Source organism: Neophocaena asiaeorientalis, unplaced genomic scaffold (assembly GCF_003031525.2).
Source record: "Neophocaena asiaeorientalis asiaeorientalis breed wild unplaced genomic scaffold, Neophocaena_asiaeorientalis_V1.1 scaffold46, whole genome shotgun sequence".
In the NCBI taxonomy this organism is placed as follows: domain Eukaryota; kingdom Metazoa; phylum Chordata; class Mammalia; order Artiodactyla; family Phocoenidae; genus Neophocaena; species Neophocaena asiaeorientalis.
The window spans coordinates 14253838-14269588 of record NW_020175393.1 but is presented as its reverse complement, the minus strand read 5'-3'; the positions used below and the strand labels follow the sequence as shown (position 1 = coordinate 14269588).

The window sequence follows — 15751 nt, the reverse complement described above, 5'->3', positions numbered from 1 at the left end:
CTCTTTAAATGCTGCACTATAGGTTTCCTTTCTCAAAGACTTTATTTCCCTTAAGATCCATTAAGGTCCTTTTTGACCATTATTTCCTAAGATCTGTTTTTTGACGCTTTTGCTGAGCTGCCCAGGGTTCCCCATGACGTGTGGTCTCCCTCACTGCGGTGAGCACTAAATCCAACTTATTTAACTGCAGCTGTCTTCCTGGTGGTCTCAGCCTGGAGGGCATTAACAAAATTATAGCACCCTCTAAATTAACTGACAAAACATTCTAGGTTAGACAGAAAAGTAATTAAATTACAAGTTATTTTATTTTATAAACAGATAAAAGCAACCCAGACAATATACTGTGGTTGGTTAAAAATGATTTTTAATATATTTAAGTGATAATTTCTTCATGTGTATATGCTTATTATCGCAATGAGAAAAGATTTAGAAAGAAGGGATTTTTTTTTTTTGGTTTGGTGTTTATTTTAAGGGAATAAATGAACATGGGTTCGTTTTTAACAATTTTATGAAATAAAGGTATGCTCTGATGAGAGTAGAAAATAAATATTCAACATCTATTCACTAACCTAACCAAAGAAATAAAATGTTCATGCTACCTCTAAAGTTAAAGACACCTGGCAGATATTAATTATGCCACAAAAAGTCTAGGGAGTTATGTAAAAGAGCAAAGGCATTTGGGGACTTCTAGAGTTCCACGTGACCAGACAGAAAATGCAAGTCATCAGCTAAAAAACAATATTGATACCAAACACTTACATGTTTATGTGCTAGGCACTATAAACACTTTACATATGTTAAGTCACAGTATCATATTTCCTCTGCACTAACCAATAAATGAACTCTATTCAGCCATTATAAACCATCAGATTGTGGCTGTTCTCATTTTAGGGTTTAAGGCAGATAAGTGGAAATACAGCAACATAAATGTGAGTTCCTAGATGTGGGAATTGATAAAAACAGTTTTCAAGGCCTACAACAGATGTATAGAGGATAATGGTAGATTTATAGAGGTTAATTTTAAAGTGCATATTAGGAGAATCCTGAAGAAGCCTCAGCCCCGGCAATATCACGTAGAATAACATTTTTACAAATTCGTAAACATTAAATTCATATGGAACAATCTACAAACAAAACAAAACAATAAACTCTTTAAGAGGCATCCAGTCTCTTATAGACTTCTTCAATGAAAGTTAACATGTTTTTCATCTGGGGTGAATTATGGAGAACATCTAAGTCCTTCAGAAGAGCGTTCTGGTTTGGAATTAGCATCAAAATTTCTTTCTGTGAGCATGACAATAATTCATTTTTTAAATTTAATTTTTTTGATAATCGATATTAACATTATATTAGCTTCAGGCAGACGGCATAATGATTTGACATTTGTATACACTGCAAAATGATCACCACAGTAAGTCTAGTTAACATCCATCACCAAACACAGTTACAAACTTTTTCTTCCTTGTGATGAGAACTTTTAGATCTACTCTCTTAGCAACTTCCAAATATACAATACAGTATTAACTCTAGTCACCATTCTGTCCATTACATCCCCATGACTTATTTATAAATAACTGGAAGTGTGTACCTTTTGACCACCTTTACCCATATAATTAGTTTTTAATCTTTCATTATGAAAAATGTTATATGTATGTTATTTAGAGAGAATGGTATAATAAACCTCATATAATCTTCACTCAGTTTCAATTATCATCAACTCACTGCCATTCTACTTTTAAATCTATGGTATTCTGTTTTCCCTCTGCCCATTCCCATTCCTCTCACCCTAGGTAGATTTGAGACAGGAAAATTTTGTTACTTTCTGGGGAAACGTAAAGGCTTTCTACCACTGTAAACACTTACACTATAATACCTGTGGGAGTCCTTTGCAAAGGTAAGTTAGCAGTGTGCTGTGTACGCCCAAATGGGACACAGTACTGTCTTAGGAAAAGTTGCACGCGCCATTATCAGAAGCACAAACAAAAGCAGCTGTCGGGATTTGCTTTCAGAAACCCCTCCTACAGCCATGACTGCACAAATGTGGACACAGCACTGTCTTAGGAAAAGTTGCACATGCCATTATCAGAAGCACAAACAAAAGCAGCTGTCAGGATCTGCTTCCAGAAACCCGTCCTACAGCCATGACTGCACAAATGTGGACACAGCACTGTCTTAGGAAAAGCTGCACACGCCATTATCAGAAGCACAAACAAAAGCAGCTGTCAGGATTTGCTTCCAGAAACCCGTCCTACAGCCATGACTGCACAACTGTGTAAAGATATATGCGCAAGGATCTTCCTAGTATTACCTGTAGTAGCAAAAATTATTTATTTCCATCATCTTCACAAATTACTACATTATGGCACATCCATACAATGGAATGCTATACCGCTATTGACAAGAATGATTATACTTATACACTTATATGTATAATGATTATACATATATACAATTCGTAACTGGTGATGCAGTTAATATGGTAAATTGGTACTTACCTGAAGTATGGGTGCTTTGAGACTCTTCTGAGAAAGTTCGGGAAGAGAGAGTACCTCACTACCTATTTGAAACATCTAAAGTAGAAAAAGAAAGCTACAGATTATTTCATAAAGCTAGATTATTTCAAAAGGCTGACTTCTCTTATTACACTCAAAAGCTGTCTGGGTAGAATCTAATCATGAAAAATTATATCCAGATTCTAGCGATACTTTTTTTTTAAACAATTACCTGTTTTACCTTCCTTTCCTCTTCTTCTACCTCATTTCTCAGAACATGAACTTTGTTCTTTAGGCTGTGAATATCCCCAGTCATTGACTCTACGGTCTCCACTATTTTATCTGTTTCTTCCTGCATCAGAGAGAGAAAGCTAATGTTTTAAATTAAATATACTATTAAATGAAACCCAAACAGCTATTAATATATACATACATATTTTAAAAACACCTTATATATTGAAACACTTCTGGAAGAAACTGATAATTTTCATTTTTCTTTCAGAAAACAGACTCCCTAGAAATTGATTTACCAATGGAACAAAGATGTATGTGAAGCTTTCCTCAAAAACTTACCAAAACTGCAGACATCAGATATCCTGGAAGACCTGTGTGAATCTAGCAGAGCCCAAGGACTGATGGCAACAGGTACAGGAGCATTCCTTAAGCGGTATGTAACAGCAGAGAAACTCTAACTTTAATTTAGGAACATCTGAGTGCTATTTTCATTTGCCAAAAGAAAGAAATGCTGAACATTAGGGCAGAGATAGTAATAGAAAATGAGTGGCAGTTTCCCACCTAAAAAAATATATATATCTTATGGGGGAAAACAAAGAGAAAATAAGAAATGAATGAAATGAGTATAATGATATCAGGGGTGTACGGATTGCAGGCCACACATAGAGTTAGCCAGCTTCCAGGTTTCTAAATGGTATTAAGTACTGCACTGCTTTCAAATCTAGTCCTAGCAACAGCCAAGGATAGCACTGCCCCTGGGGATCAGGGAACAAGTAAAGAAGTCACACAGAAGTCATACAGAAATAATAACTCTTAAATCCTGCGGAGCGATATGGCTGATACTTACATCTACAACATTCTCCAAATACTGGAAGCCGAATTTTTACCGTCAACTACAGTAATTTTCCTCAACAAATATATTATGGCTTCTAGTAACCATTAAAAAAGGTACCTGCAGAGGTCTGCAACTGCCCATAGGCTGTTTTTGATCAGTCCAAGAGCTATGAATGGTTTTTACATTTCTAAAGTATGGTTAAAAAACAAAACAAGACTATGCAACAAAGACCATACATGGCTCACAAAGAGTAAAATGTTTATCACCTGGCCCTTATAGGAATAGTGTGCTAATCCCTGAGTACCCAAGACTTTGGGTCTGTGAGCTACACTTATTAAACCAAATAAGGTCACATTCATGGGTTCCAGGCATTAGGACTTAGACATATCTTTTGGTGGGCCACCACTCAACACACTACAGAAGGGAATGAATAATAGCACTGAATGAAGGAAAGGGTTAATGTAATAAGAACTAAAATTTTTCAGTATAATTAAAAAATTAATTTTGTTCCATTGCTCTGGTTATCTTCTTTGGGTATTCATACCATACCCATGCTGTGTCTTTTTTGCCAAACCTTTATATTTGTCACTTTTTCTCAATACCTTAAAAAAAAGTCATTCTTTCTTTTTGAGTCTTAAAATTTTCTCCTTACTTTACCTTTTATTTAAGTATTATTTGTTCTGTTCATTTGCTTATTGCTCCTTCTAATTTAGTCTGCATTACTAAAAGTTTTTTTTTCCTTTAGCTCTCTTTCCTGAATCCCATGGCTTCATTTTTTATTATTTCTAATATTTATGACTTTTTTCATACCTTCTATTCTTTTTCTAAATTTCTTTCAGCTCACTTGGGAAATTAGGTTAGCATTCAGCTGTTTTGTGAACACGTATTTTTGGCATGCTTTTGTTGTCTGTAGAAATGTTACTTTTTGTCCTTCTTCTAATATTTTCTTATGTTAACTCTGGTTGTGAGATCCAGAGAGATTAAAAACTATGCCCCAGGGCTTCCCTGGTGGTGCAGTGGTTAAGAATCTGCCTGCCAATGCAGGGGACACAGGTTCCAGCCCTGGTCTGGGAAGATCCCACATGCCGCGGAGCAACTAAGCCCGTGTGCCACAACTACTGAGCCTGTGCTCTAGAGCCTGTGAGCCACAACTACTGAGCCCGCGTGCCACAACTACTGAAGCCCGCACACCTAGAGTCCATGCTCTGCAACAAAAGAAGCCACCACAATGAGAAGCCCGCGCACCGCAATGAAGAGTAGCCCCCGCTCACTGCAACTAGAGAGAGCCGGCGCACAGCAACGAAGACCCAATGCAGCCAAAAGTAAAAAATTAATTAATTAAATGAATTAAAAAACAAACAAAAAAAACTATGCCCCAGCAGGTCCTATACCATCTTCTCGGTATCTCTAAAAGACTTTGTTCACCACTGCCTTTCCCTAGAACCAGCAGTGAGAGTTCAATGAATGTGTCCTTGTTGCATGAACACAACTTCTCTTACTGGTAACTGATACAGGTTTTGGAAGGTCATCACCAGCAGTAACTCTAGGCTGCAGTGCAAAAAAGCCATTCTAAGTAAGGCACATTGGACAGATAAAACCTACAAACTCCTAGTTCAAAGACTCTTATGCCAATGAAGAACTCTTATGCCCAAAATGCCAACAGTGCTTCAACTGAGTAACTGACTGTCAAGCAAACATTAGACTGTTGTGATGTTATAAGAAATATACCTTTGATTTTCATCCCTGATTCCTGGCACAGAGCTTCCAAATCCTTGGCATTTTCTGAATGACTGAAGTGGGAGGAGCACTTTTGGTGATTCATAATAAGCCCCTTTCAACCATACCTGAATTTATGCTAATGAATAACTCATAGAGGATGGAGGCTGGTTGCCAGAGCAACCAAAATCCTGTGATCAGAGGGTTGGAACTTTCAGCCTGGATCCTTGATCTCTGAGAAGGGGAGAGGGCCTGGAGATTTAGTTAATAATAGATATGCCTACATGCTGAGGCTTCCATAAAAACTCTAAATTACTAGATTCAGACAGCTTCTAGGTTGGTGAACACATGGAGGTGCTTGAACAGGCACGGGAGTTCCGTGCCCCTTCCCATATACCTTGCCCTATGCATCTCTTCCCTCTGGCTGTTCCTGAGTTGTATCCTTGATAATAAACCTGGAATAGTAAATAAAGTGCTTTCCTGAGTTCTGTGAGCTGTTCTAGCAAATTATCAAACCGGAGGAGGAGGTCATGGGAAGCCCCGATTTATACTTGGTTGGTCAGAAGTACAGGAGGCTTGGCCTTGCACTGGCATCTGAAGTGGGGGCAGTTCTGTGGGACTGAGCCCTTAGCCTGTGGGGTCTGTGCTAACTCCAGGTAGTTAGTGTTAGAATTGAATTGTAGGACACCCAGTTGGTTTCCACAGAGAAGTGGAGAATTGCTTGGTATGAAAACCCCACAAATTTGGTGTCAGAAGTGTTGCGAGTATAGAAAAACAGTTTTTTCCATTTAAGTCTATGCTTTTGGCACATGGAGATCCAGTTTTAGGTGTAAAAGAGAGATGCCTCCCAGCGTTACAAAAATCACACTATCATTTACTGTCTCTGATTAAAGACTATTTACTATCTCTGATTTAGTACTTTATGCAAATATTAAATGTTAAAATAACATTTACCATTATTATACTTTAAAACCTTTTAAAATAACCTTTAAAAAAAGTCAAACTCATAGAATCAGAGAGTACAGAAGTGGTTGCCAGGTGCTGGGGGCGGGTGGGAGAAATAGGGAGAAGTTAGTAAAGGATACAAACTTGCAGCTAAAATGAATAAGGTTTGCGGATCTAATGTAAAACATGGTGACTATAACTGATATTACATAACTGAAATCTGTATTATATAATTGAAAGAGAGTAGAACTTAAATTGTCTTACCAAAAAAAAAGTGAGATGACAAGGGAAATTAACTAGATGGGGGAAATCCTTTCACAATGCATAGGTTTATTAAATAACGATGATGTACACTTTAAATATCTTACAATTTTGTCAATTATATCTTAGACAAAGCTGAAATTTAAAAAATAACCTATATTAATGTTATCCAACTGTTCATTAACTGGGGGAGCTAGGGTCAGTACTGAAAATATACTCTTGCAAAGTAGTAACATTGGGATGAAAGTTAAATTCAATCGCATACAATGAAGAAAGTGACGCAACCACTAAAAAATACCACTCTATAAATTTAGAATATATGTAGAGCTGTTGCTCACAAATAAATCCTTTCATTGTTATTCTCAATCATATGGAAAATCTGGAATGACCTATTTGTGAATGGTGAGTTATTAGAAATCGTTAAGGATGCATTCCTTGCTTAAACTACCACCACCTCGTATTTACTAACAAAGGTTAACAAACTTATTGCTTTACAAAATTGAGTTGCTAACAAAGACCATATCTACAAACTACTTTAAAATGGCAAACGGATATATGGTCCAATCTGTTTTAGTTTTAATAATTATTTAATAAGCTCCCGAGGCTGCTTTTCTTAATTGTTCAAGTATCCACTAATTAAAAGCCTGCAGTTTATCATGACAGCTAATATTATCTCCCACTATCTTCTACAGAATAATGATTAAGAATCACTTGCCCTGAAATCGGACTAATAGGTCTGCATCATAACTGTGAGCACTCTAAGGTTCAGCTAGAAATGCCAATATGTCTCTTTTGCACACTTGTAAAATGTGAAATATGGCACAGGTCTCTTTAAGTCATTAAGGGCTATAACTGTAAAGTGCTTTGAACAGTGACTAGAACATAGAAGGTCCAGAAGGTCCTCATTACATGTTATCTATAATGATTAAAAAAACAGTAATGATGATGATTGTGTTCTTCTTGCCAATAAAGTAGCATATACAGGACAGAAAAACTAATATATGTGTTTTGAAATGCTACAGCATTTAGTGATGAATTCCTATAATCTGATATTTAAAGTCTGATGAAAAAAATAAGACTGCTACTTAATTACAAATATATTAGAAATAGTCTTAATTTTAGAGGCCCAAAGTTCAGGCAAAGTTTTTGCTTTGTTAAAAATAAAAGTTAATGAAAAACCTGGTCCAAGATCTAGTATTTGTTATTTGAAGAATATCATGACAATTTTTAAAACTTTTTGGTCTTCTCCCCCTTCCCCTCTAAAGAAGAACTCCCTGTTCAAACTTCATACCTGCAATAATGCCAGACCCTCTTCATTAGCTCTGTGCTGTGCCCTTTCCATTTTCAGTAGACTTGACACATGAGTTAAATCTTGCTGCTTTTTGGGAGGGACTTTCAGGGTTTCACACAGTTGCAGCAATCTTACGGATAGAATAAAAACATAACTTTATTTTTGAGTACCATTAGTATCATTTTTGTTTTTTTGTTTGAAATAGTATCATCCTCTTTTTTCTTCCCTCATACTCCCAAGGGCTGTAATGTTCTTTTTTTTTTTAAATAAATTTATTTATTTTATTTATTTATTTTTGGCTGCGTTGGGTCTTCATTGCTGCACGCCAGCTTCCTCTAGTTGTGGTGAGCAGGGGCTTCCTTTGTTGTGGAGCACTGGCTCTAGGCACGCGGGCTTCAGTAGTTGTGGCACGTGGGCTCTAGAGCACAGGCTCAGTAGTTGTGGCGCACGGGCTTACTTGCTCCGCAGCATGTGGGATCTTCCCAGACCAGGGCTCAAACCCGTGTCCCCTGCATTGGCAGGCAGATTCTTAACCACTGCGCCACCAGGGAAGCCCTGTAATGTTCTTTTATTAACAGTGGCTAATCTTAGCAATAAGTCACCCCCGCAAATCCCTGACAAATCATCATTTAACCTTTCAATTATATTTCAATCATTTTTTAATTGCATAACTGTATTACCTTTTCTTTAGGAAGTTCAGATGATATTGAATTTTTTCATTTTCTCTAATACTGTTACTCAAAATTGCTCTAGAAGAGAAAAAATAGGGATTGAATAAATATTAGTTTGAAACATAACTAGTATTATCTGTTTACTTTTTCTCTCTGATATCTTTCAAGTACCCCTTTTTACTAGCCAGGAAGAATCAATCACTTTTTCTTTTATGTTTTCTTTTAAAGCAGAGGAATAATCTAAGTTCTTTTTATCACATTATATTGTTGTAATTAATTTATAGGCCTGACTCTTCTAATAGATTTCAGCTCCCTGATGGCAGAATCCTGTCTCTGTATTCCTTTTGGCATGTTAGCTTCCACATAAAGTGTTAATTTGAGCTAACTTCTTCCTAAAGTATCCCTCACCAGAAAAAGTTGTAGATTGCAGATCAAGCAAAGATTTCAATTTTACCCCACTGATGAAATTCCAAGTTTCTGAAATTAATAAAGACATTTTTGCTGAATGCTAAGGCCATCAAAAGACATAAAATAAATCTTCTTGCAAAAGAGAAAAACACTCTATCACCATAAAGTAGATAATAACATTTAAAAGGACACTGTCTATAGGAAACATATAAGCAGAAATAAAGAGAGTGAAATGGAAAAAAAATTCATACTCACATTATTACTGATTCCATCATAGTTTGCAAATGTTCTCTGCTACTCTTCGAAAGAGGTTGCCAGGTTTTTCTCTTGTGGGTTGCGATCTTTACCTGTTTTAGATTAGCATGCTTTGCTTGTCCTGTCACTGGTGAAAGAAGAGACTCTGGTTTTTCTAGAAGTTTGTATGTTTTTACTTAAAAAGTGATTCAAATATAAATTTATCTAAAAGAGCTAATGGAATTATCAGAACCAATATTATGAAGCTGTATAAACTATTTAATTTCCTTTTTATTGCATAGCCATAACAGGCCAGGTGTTGAATATGAATATGCTATTGTTATGTTAACTGAAATACTATTAAGTGATGTTGCGGATACAAACTCAAGACAATCTTAAATAAAGAACCAAGCTACAACTATTAGGATTCAACACAAAAGTCCGGTTCTCAGAAATGACCTGAATTAAAGGGCTTCATTGAGAAGACTAGAAAATGATTTCTGCCAAATGTTGGATGGCAACTGAAACAAAGTAGATTAACCAAACCACAAACAGATAATCAGTGTCTACTAGGTTGTTGATATTATTCTACTTATAAAAAATAAACAAAGGGGCTTCCCTGGTGGCGCAGTGCTTGAGAGTCCACCTGCCGATGCAGGAGACAAGGGTTTGTGCCCTGGTCCGGGAAGATCCCACATGCCGCGGAGCGGCTAGGCCCGTGAGCCATGGCCACTGAGCCTGCGTGTCCAAAGCCTGTGCACCGCAACAGGAGAGGCCACAACAGTGAGAGGCCCGCGTACCGCAAAAAAAATTTTTTTAAATAAACAAAGGAGGTACACTATTGGCTCACATGAAGATTAGTTTTGGAGAGAAGGGAGATTAAATAATTACATTTCAGGTATGCAAAGCATTACAAAAGAAAAAGTCCAGTGCACTATGGAAGTATAAAACCGGAGGACCTAACTTGGTCTAGGGTGACGAGAGGTAGAAAATTCTTCCATGCCGAAGTGATGTTTAAGTAAAGATGACTATTCCAAACTAATTTACTCCAGACAAACTTAGCGGTTCCAATCTAATCTAAATAGTGGTGGCAAAACAGAAGCATATTTGTCTCAAAGAGAAGTCAGTAGGTGTGTCTGTATATCACAAATCAGTAATAATTCAGACTGGGGTACACTTTGAATTTCTCTTGCTCCTTTCAACTTAGAGCCCTACACAGTATTTTGCTACAGGTGGTAAGTAAAATTTCAGTTGACCAAAAGAACTGACCAACCAGTACTACTTATTCTTGCAAAAATAAGAATGTAACTGTTTTATACTGTCTTTTGCTTATGCAGAACTCATAAACAAGATGCTGAGAATTTTTTCATAAATATAGATAGCTTGGGAAAGATAGGTTAAACAAGACATAGAAAAGGAATACCTTCAGAAGACAGGTGTTTTGGATGACTTTTATTTTTTTTCGCTGTGTTTCTAACCTAGAGGGAAAAACACATGTGCATGCACAAAGAAACATTAGACGAAAAGATACTGCTATTGCAGTAGATTTGTCATGTACGTTGGAGAGAATTCATATACCTTCTGGCAAGACAGAAAAAAAGTATATTGCTACTTCTAACGAAAAAGGATGTGTATTTATCACAAGCAGAGGATATACTAAAGCAATTCCTGAACAATGGTGATAAAGTATAATAGAATTTCATATGGTGTCAAAGAATGTTTTAAAGAAATCATACTCATCTTGCCTGTGAAATAGTGTTATATACTTTTCCTGAAAAACAAATATAGGCATTGCCTAATACAGGGTAAATAGAGAAAAAATGTTGATTATTTCTTTTATGGTAGGAAGAAGCTAATTCCTCCGAAACTAATTTTTCTCTATGTTAATAAAAATCTCCTCCATCAATTGACAGATTCTCTTGTCTTTTAACATATGAGTGCCATAGAATCTATATACTATATTACCAGTCTTCCTATTTAAACACCTTAGCAATGCCCCATCGCACTTCTTCCCTAAAGAATTCTCTGATCAATATCTTTAGAAATTGAGGTAAACAATTTTTATGTGAGAACTTTTACAACCCATGTTGCAACAGCTCCCATATAACAATATATGTGGAATATGAATTACTATAATTTGTAGTAAAGCTGACCTTTAGTCTTCACATACTCCTTTACATAGAACAGATACTTCTAATCAGAGTCCTGAATGATAAACTTGATATTTCATTACCTCTTTCTCTGATAACTCCGCTTCTTCATTATCAATTTTTCTTTTTGGATTTCTTTTTAAATGTTGAGACCTTTTCTTAGAAGGATTTGCTTTGCTAGACATCTTGATGTAAACAGAACAACTATAACAGTGCTTCAAAATGTCTGTAAAGATGAAAAGAACACTAAAGACTTGTTTTATTAAAAACATTTTGTTAAAAAGACTACCTATAAATGTTCCAAATTTGCCTGTAAAAAAAAATCATAAAGAAAGTTTTGGGATAGTATTGTGTGTTTTTAAAACATTTAAATATATTTTAAAACAAATAACATTGGTTCTCATTAGAGTAAAGATATCTAATTCAATTTCATTCCTAAAAATTTCTTCCATTTGTATGGCAATAAAAAATCTTATATAAAAACACTTTTACACCTCTTACTTTATACTCCCCCATACAATAACGTTATCTCTATATTTAAATCCAAGAAAATGGAAATATATAGTGCTAAGTTATTTTACTCTGGTCACAGATAATGTCAACTCAAAGAATAACATTCAGGCCTTCTTATTTTAGGCTTAATGGATTTATCATTCAACTTAATGTCAAAGATGGGAGACGATAATTTTTAGGATTATACCATGAATCTATGTTGTAGAAATTCATGTGGTAAATTCACTCATAAGGAATTAAGAATTAAAAAGTTAAGCTTTTACTGGGTTATGTGCATTTTAACAAAAGCACAGAAGTATACTGATTACTCTGTCTTCCCACACATTACAAAACAGGCACTGGAGTGGGGATGAGAATGTCAATGACAAAATTTAGAAAAATTCCCTTTCCCCATTTAATAGTTCTTTATCACCAAACTCATTTCTGCTAAAAGAAACAGAGGGATAAAATATATATTGCTGCATTAGATCATAAAGAGCAGATAGCTAAGAAATTACATACACGTTTGGTATAGTACACGTGAACACAAACCCACATACACACACACACAAGTATGTGTGGTGTGTACATTATATATACATATTTTTCTAGACATATAGAGTTAGATATATAGAGAAACCAGTCACCATTCCTTTTCTAAAAATTCAGAGTTTATCACGTAACTACAATTTAAATATACGTGCAGATTTAGAGACAGACAATAAAGTGGGTACTCTGGATAAATCTATTCTCTCAAATTTTAAAAGGAAAAGTTCAAGCTTTTCTTTTTCCCATAAGACAAAAATAGTGGGAAAGAAAGAATTAACTGAAAGATCACAAACCATACTTGGAGACTACATGTCAGATCAGTTACAAAAAGCAGTGGAAGCTAAAATACACTTTACCCTGCTTTTGAACAATGTGGCACCTTATTCTACACCCAGTCTCCTCTGTTGCATTCCTGAAATGTCAAATTCTCTCAACTTGACATCCATGCCACATACTCCCCTACTTAAAAGCAATCCATATGAGAGTTTTGCTTGTGGACCTCTCCTGGAAGGACTGCCATGTACAGTACAGCTGTTCACTGAAGAAGAGCATCCAGGTGAGAGAACAATTGAAGGCTGAGATTTAGTCCTCATTCCATTTAGGAGACTAAAAATGGTGCAAATTCCTTCTCACTCTTGTTATTGAGAGGTGAAGTATATGTCCCCTTGTCTTAAATCTTACAGACTGTGCAGCGGTTTGAGCAGTAGAATATGGTGGAAATGATTCTGTACCAGTTTCCTGGCCCAAATATGAAGAGACTAGCAGCTGAAACTTCCCCTTGCTTGGAATATTTGCTCTTGAAACCCAGCTAGCACTCTATGAGGAAGGCCAACACAGAGAGGAACTAAAGACCCAGGCAAAAGCCCCAGCTGAACTCCCAACCAATAGCTAACACCAACGATTGCCAGCCTTGCGCATGTACCTAGCCAATACACTGCAGTTGACACTGCGTGGAAACAACCCTACCAAGTCGTTTCCAATCCCAAATTTTGGAACAAGATAGGTAATATTTTTTAATTAAAAAAGAAAAATCCTTCCGTAATACCTACCTTATAACATCCAAACTCTTTACCATAACATTTATAGTCCTTAACAATCTAGACCTGCCAAGCTTTCCATACTTCTCTCCCACTACTCCTCAATTGCATCTCCCTCTCCAGATAGACTGGATTTCCGGAACACACTTTGAGCAGTGCACATACTCTACCCGAGCTGCTCTCTCCTGTCTGTGCCCAACCTCCTCTCAGATCATGAGCCACCTGCACCTGAAAGCCTTCCTAACTACTCCACCTCAACGCTCTCTAAAAGTCTGTGGGCTCTTACGGTCTCTTTCATTTGGCACTTATTTATAGCTTGGTTTTGTTCATCGTTTTTCTTGATATTCTTTATTCAGTAACATGTAATTCAGTGCTACTCCAAATTTGATTTACAAACTGTTTATTACAGTCTTTTAAAGTACAGACATTAAAAGTATTCATTTAGAAACTTTTATAGCAATTTGACAACAATTTTATGTATGTTAGATCTGGCCAAAAAATAACTGGCTTTGTTTTTTCTTTTTGTTTAATTTTTCTGATAATTCATAAAAAAAAGTCTTTCATTTTTAGAGAAGTTCTACGTTTACAGAAAAATTCAGCAAAAAGTACAAAATTCGAGCATACCCCCCCCCCTTCCCTACTATCAACATTCCATACCAGAGCAGTGCATTTGCCACAGTCCCTGAACCGACATTGACACATCCTATCACCCAAAGTCTATGGTTTACATTAGGGCTCATTCATGGGTTTGGCTAGTATTCAGTTTTTTTTAAATTGTATTTTACAAAAGTATCAGTTGTGACTGATTAAAAATTAAAAAAAAAAATTGATCCTTTACCACAGACAGTTTGAAAAGGTCTGTTTTCACTGATACCTACTTGAGGTAATTAGCCATACTGCAGAAAGTTCCTCCACCTCGGCACTATTAACATTTTGCATGGGATAGTTCTTTGCTATGGGGGCTGCCCTGGGCACTGTGGGATGTTTAGCTACATTCTTGATCTCTACCCACTAGATGCCAGGAGCCCCTCCCACTCCTCCAACTTGTGACAACCAAAATTGTCTCCAGACGTTATCAAATATCCGCTGGTGCAAAACTGCCCGAGGTTGAGAACCACTGCCAAGAGCCAGCCGGGGATGAGGACAAATTGCCCAGGTTCCAAATCCCAGCTGTCATTTAACTAGCTGTATAGCCTTGGGGAACTAAATTTACTCACTTTCCCCACGGCTAGAAGTATCAATATCAAACGCTTTTGTAAAGCTAAAAGGTTGTACAGAATAGATAAAGTGCCTAGAACTTGGGACATAGTAAGAACTCAATAAATAAAATAATCTACTGTTACCATTGGGCTAGTTGTAGCATATACAAAAAGGAAGAGTAAACTTTGGCCTGTTTTGGATCCACAGGAAACCATAGGCTAGTGGTAGTAGCTAGAGACATATGAAAACAATTCCTATGTATATTCAATTATACACAATGCGACAAATGTTACGAGACAAATGAGTGAATATCTCAAATTGGTGTGGGTATTGGGGGGGCACATACAGAATTCAGAGAAAAAAGTAATATTTGAATTACATTTTGAAATATTTAGCCAGAAGGAAGGGAAGTAAAGCATTTGAGAGAAAAAAAGCCCGTTGGCAGGACACTTCAAAAGAAACTGGTCTGTTCAGGGACAGAAAAAATTCAGAGAGGCTTTGACGTGTACGGGAGGAATGGACAGAAAAAAAGACTGGAACTGTAGTTTGCAGCCAGACTATATACTGCAGTAAAGAATGTATTTTTTACTCTGTAGGAAACAGGGAAATATTCTAGGTTGTCTTGTTTTCTTTGCCAGAGTGCTGAAACTCGTGGAAGCCACCAAGCTAGACCTCTGTATGGGCACAACGTCTGGCAAAACTGCAAATACACAATGTTTACCTCTTGACAAATGAGGCCTCGGGGTAGCGAACGCTGCCGACGCAGCTTCCTTAAGGCTCAAAGGCACTCATCACTAAGGCTGCACTTCGCCCCACGACTGACTGCGGGAGAGGTTAAGGAGGAAGAACAAGTATTACAATGATTCGGGGAAAGGAGGGAGGAACCATGAGTGGCTTCACTCTCTCCTTGAGAATCAAATACCACTTTTTCAATCGCTGGCTCCGAAGGGCACACCTGTTCGGGTCTCCCTGCTCTTTGAAAACCACCTCAAGCTCCTCAAACACGACTCGCCGAGTTTGCCACCAACGCGCCGGACACAAAACTCATCCCCAAACTGGAGCCACCGTCAGGGAAAGCGCTTTCACTACTCACCAAAGACGCCTCTTGAATCCTTCCAGGTGCCGCGTTCAGAGAAATTCGCGCCAAAACCTTCCACAGCCGCGGAGACCCGGAAGTGAACCAGTAGAAACCGGAAACGCTTGTGAAGAGAGGAGGGCATCTAGCCACGCCCCCAA

The 15751-nt window shown here is 37.0% G+C and overlaps 1 protein-coding gene across 1 annotated transcript; it reads right to left on the bottom strand.

Annotated features, from left to right (window-relative positions):
- Positions 1 to 347: 347 nt before the first annotated feature.
- CENPQ (centromere protein Q) lies at positions 348 to 15674 on the bottom strand. Its single transcript, XM_024766392.1, has 9 exons — positions 15609 to 15674; positions 11321 to 11463; positions 10511 to 10565; positions 9109 to 9235; positions 8455 to 8523; positions 7775 to 7904; positions 2725 to 2844; positions 2496 to 2570; positions 348 to 1284 (listed from the first exon to the last, which is right to left on the bottom strand). The coding sequence occupies exons 2-9, from the start codon at positions 11420 to 11422 to the stop codon at positions 1153 to 1155; spliced, it is 810 nt and encodes a 269-aa protein (XP_024622160.1). The 5' UTR covers positions 11423 to 11463; positions 15609 to 15674; the 3' UTR covers positions 348 to 1152.
- Between the last annotated feature and the right edge of the window lie 77 nt (positions 15675 to 15751).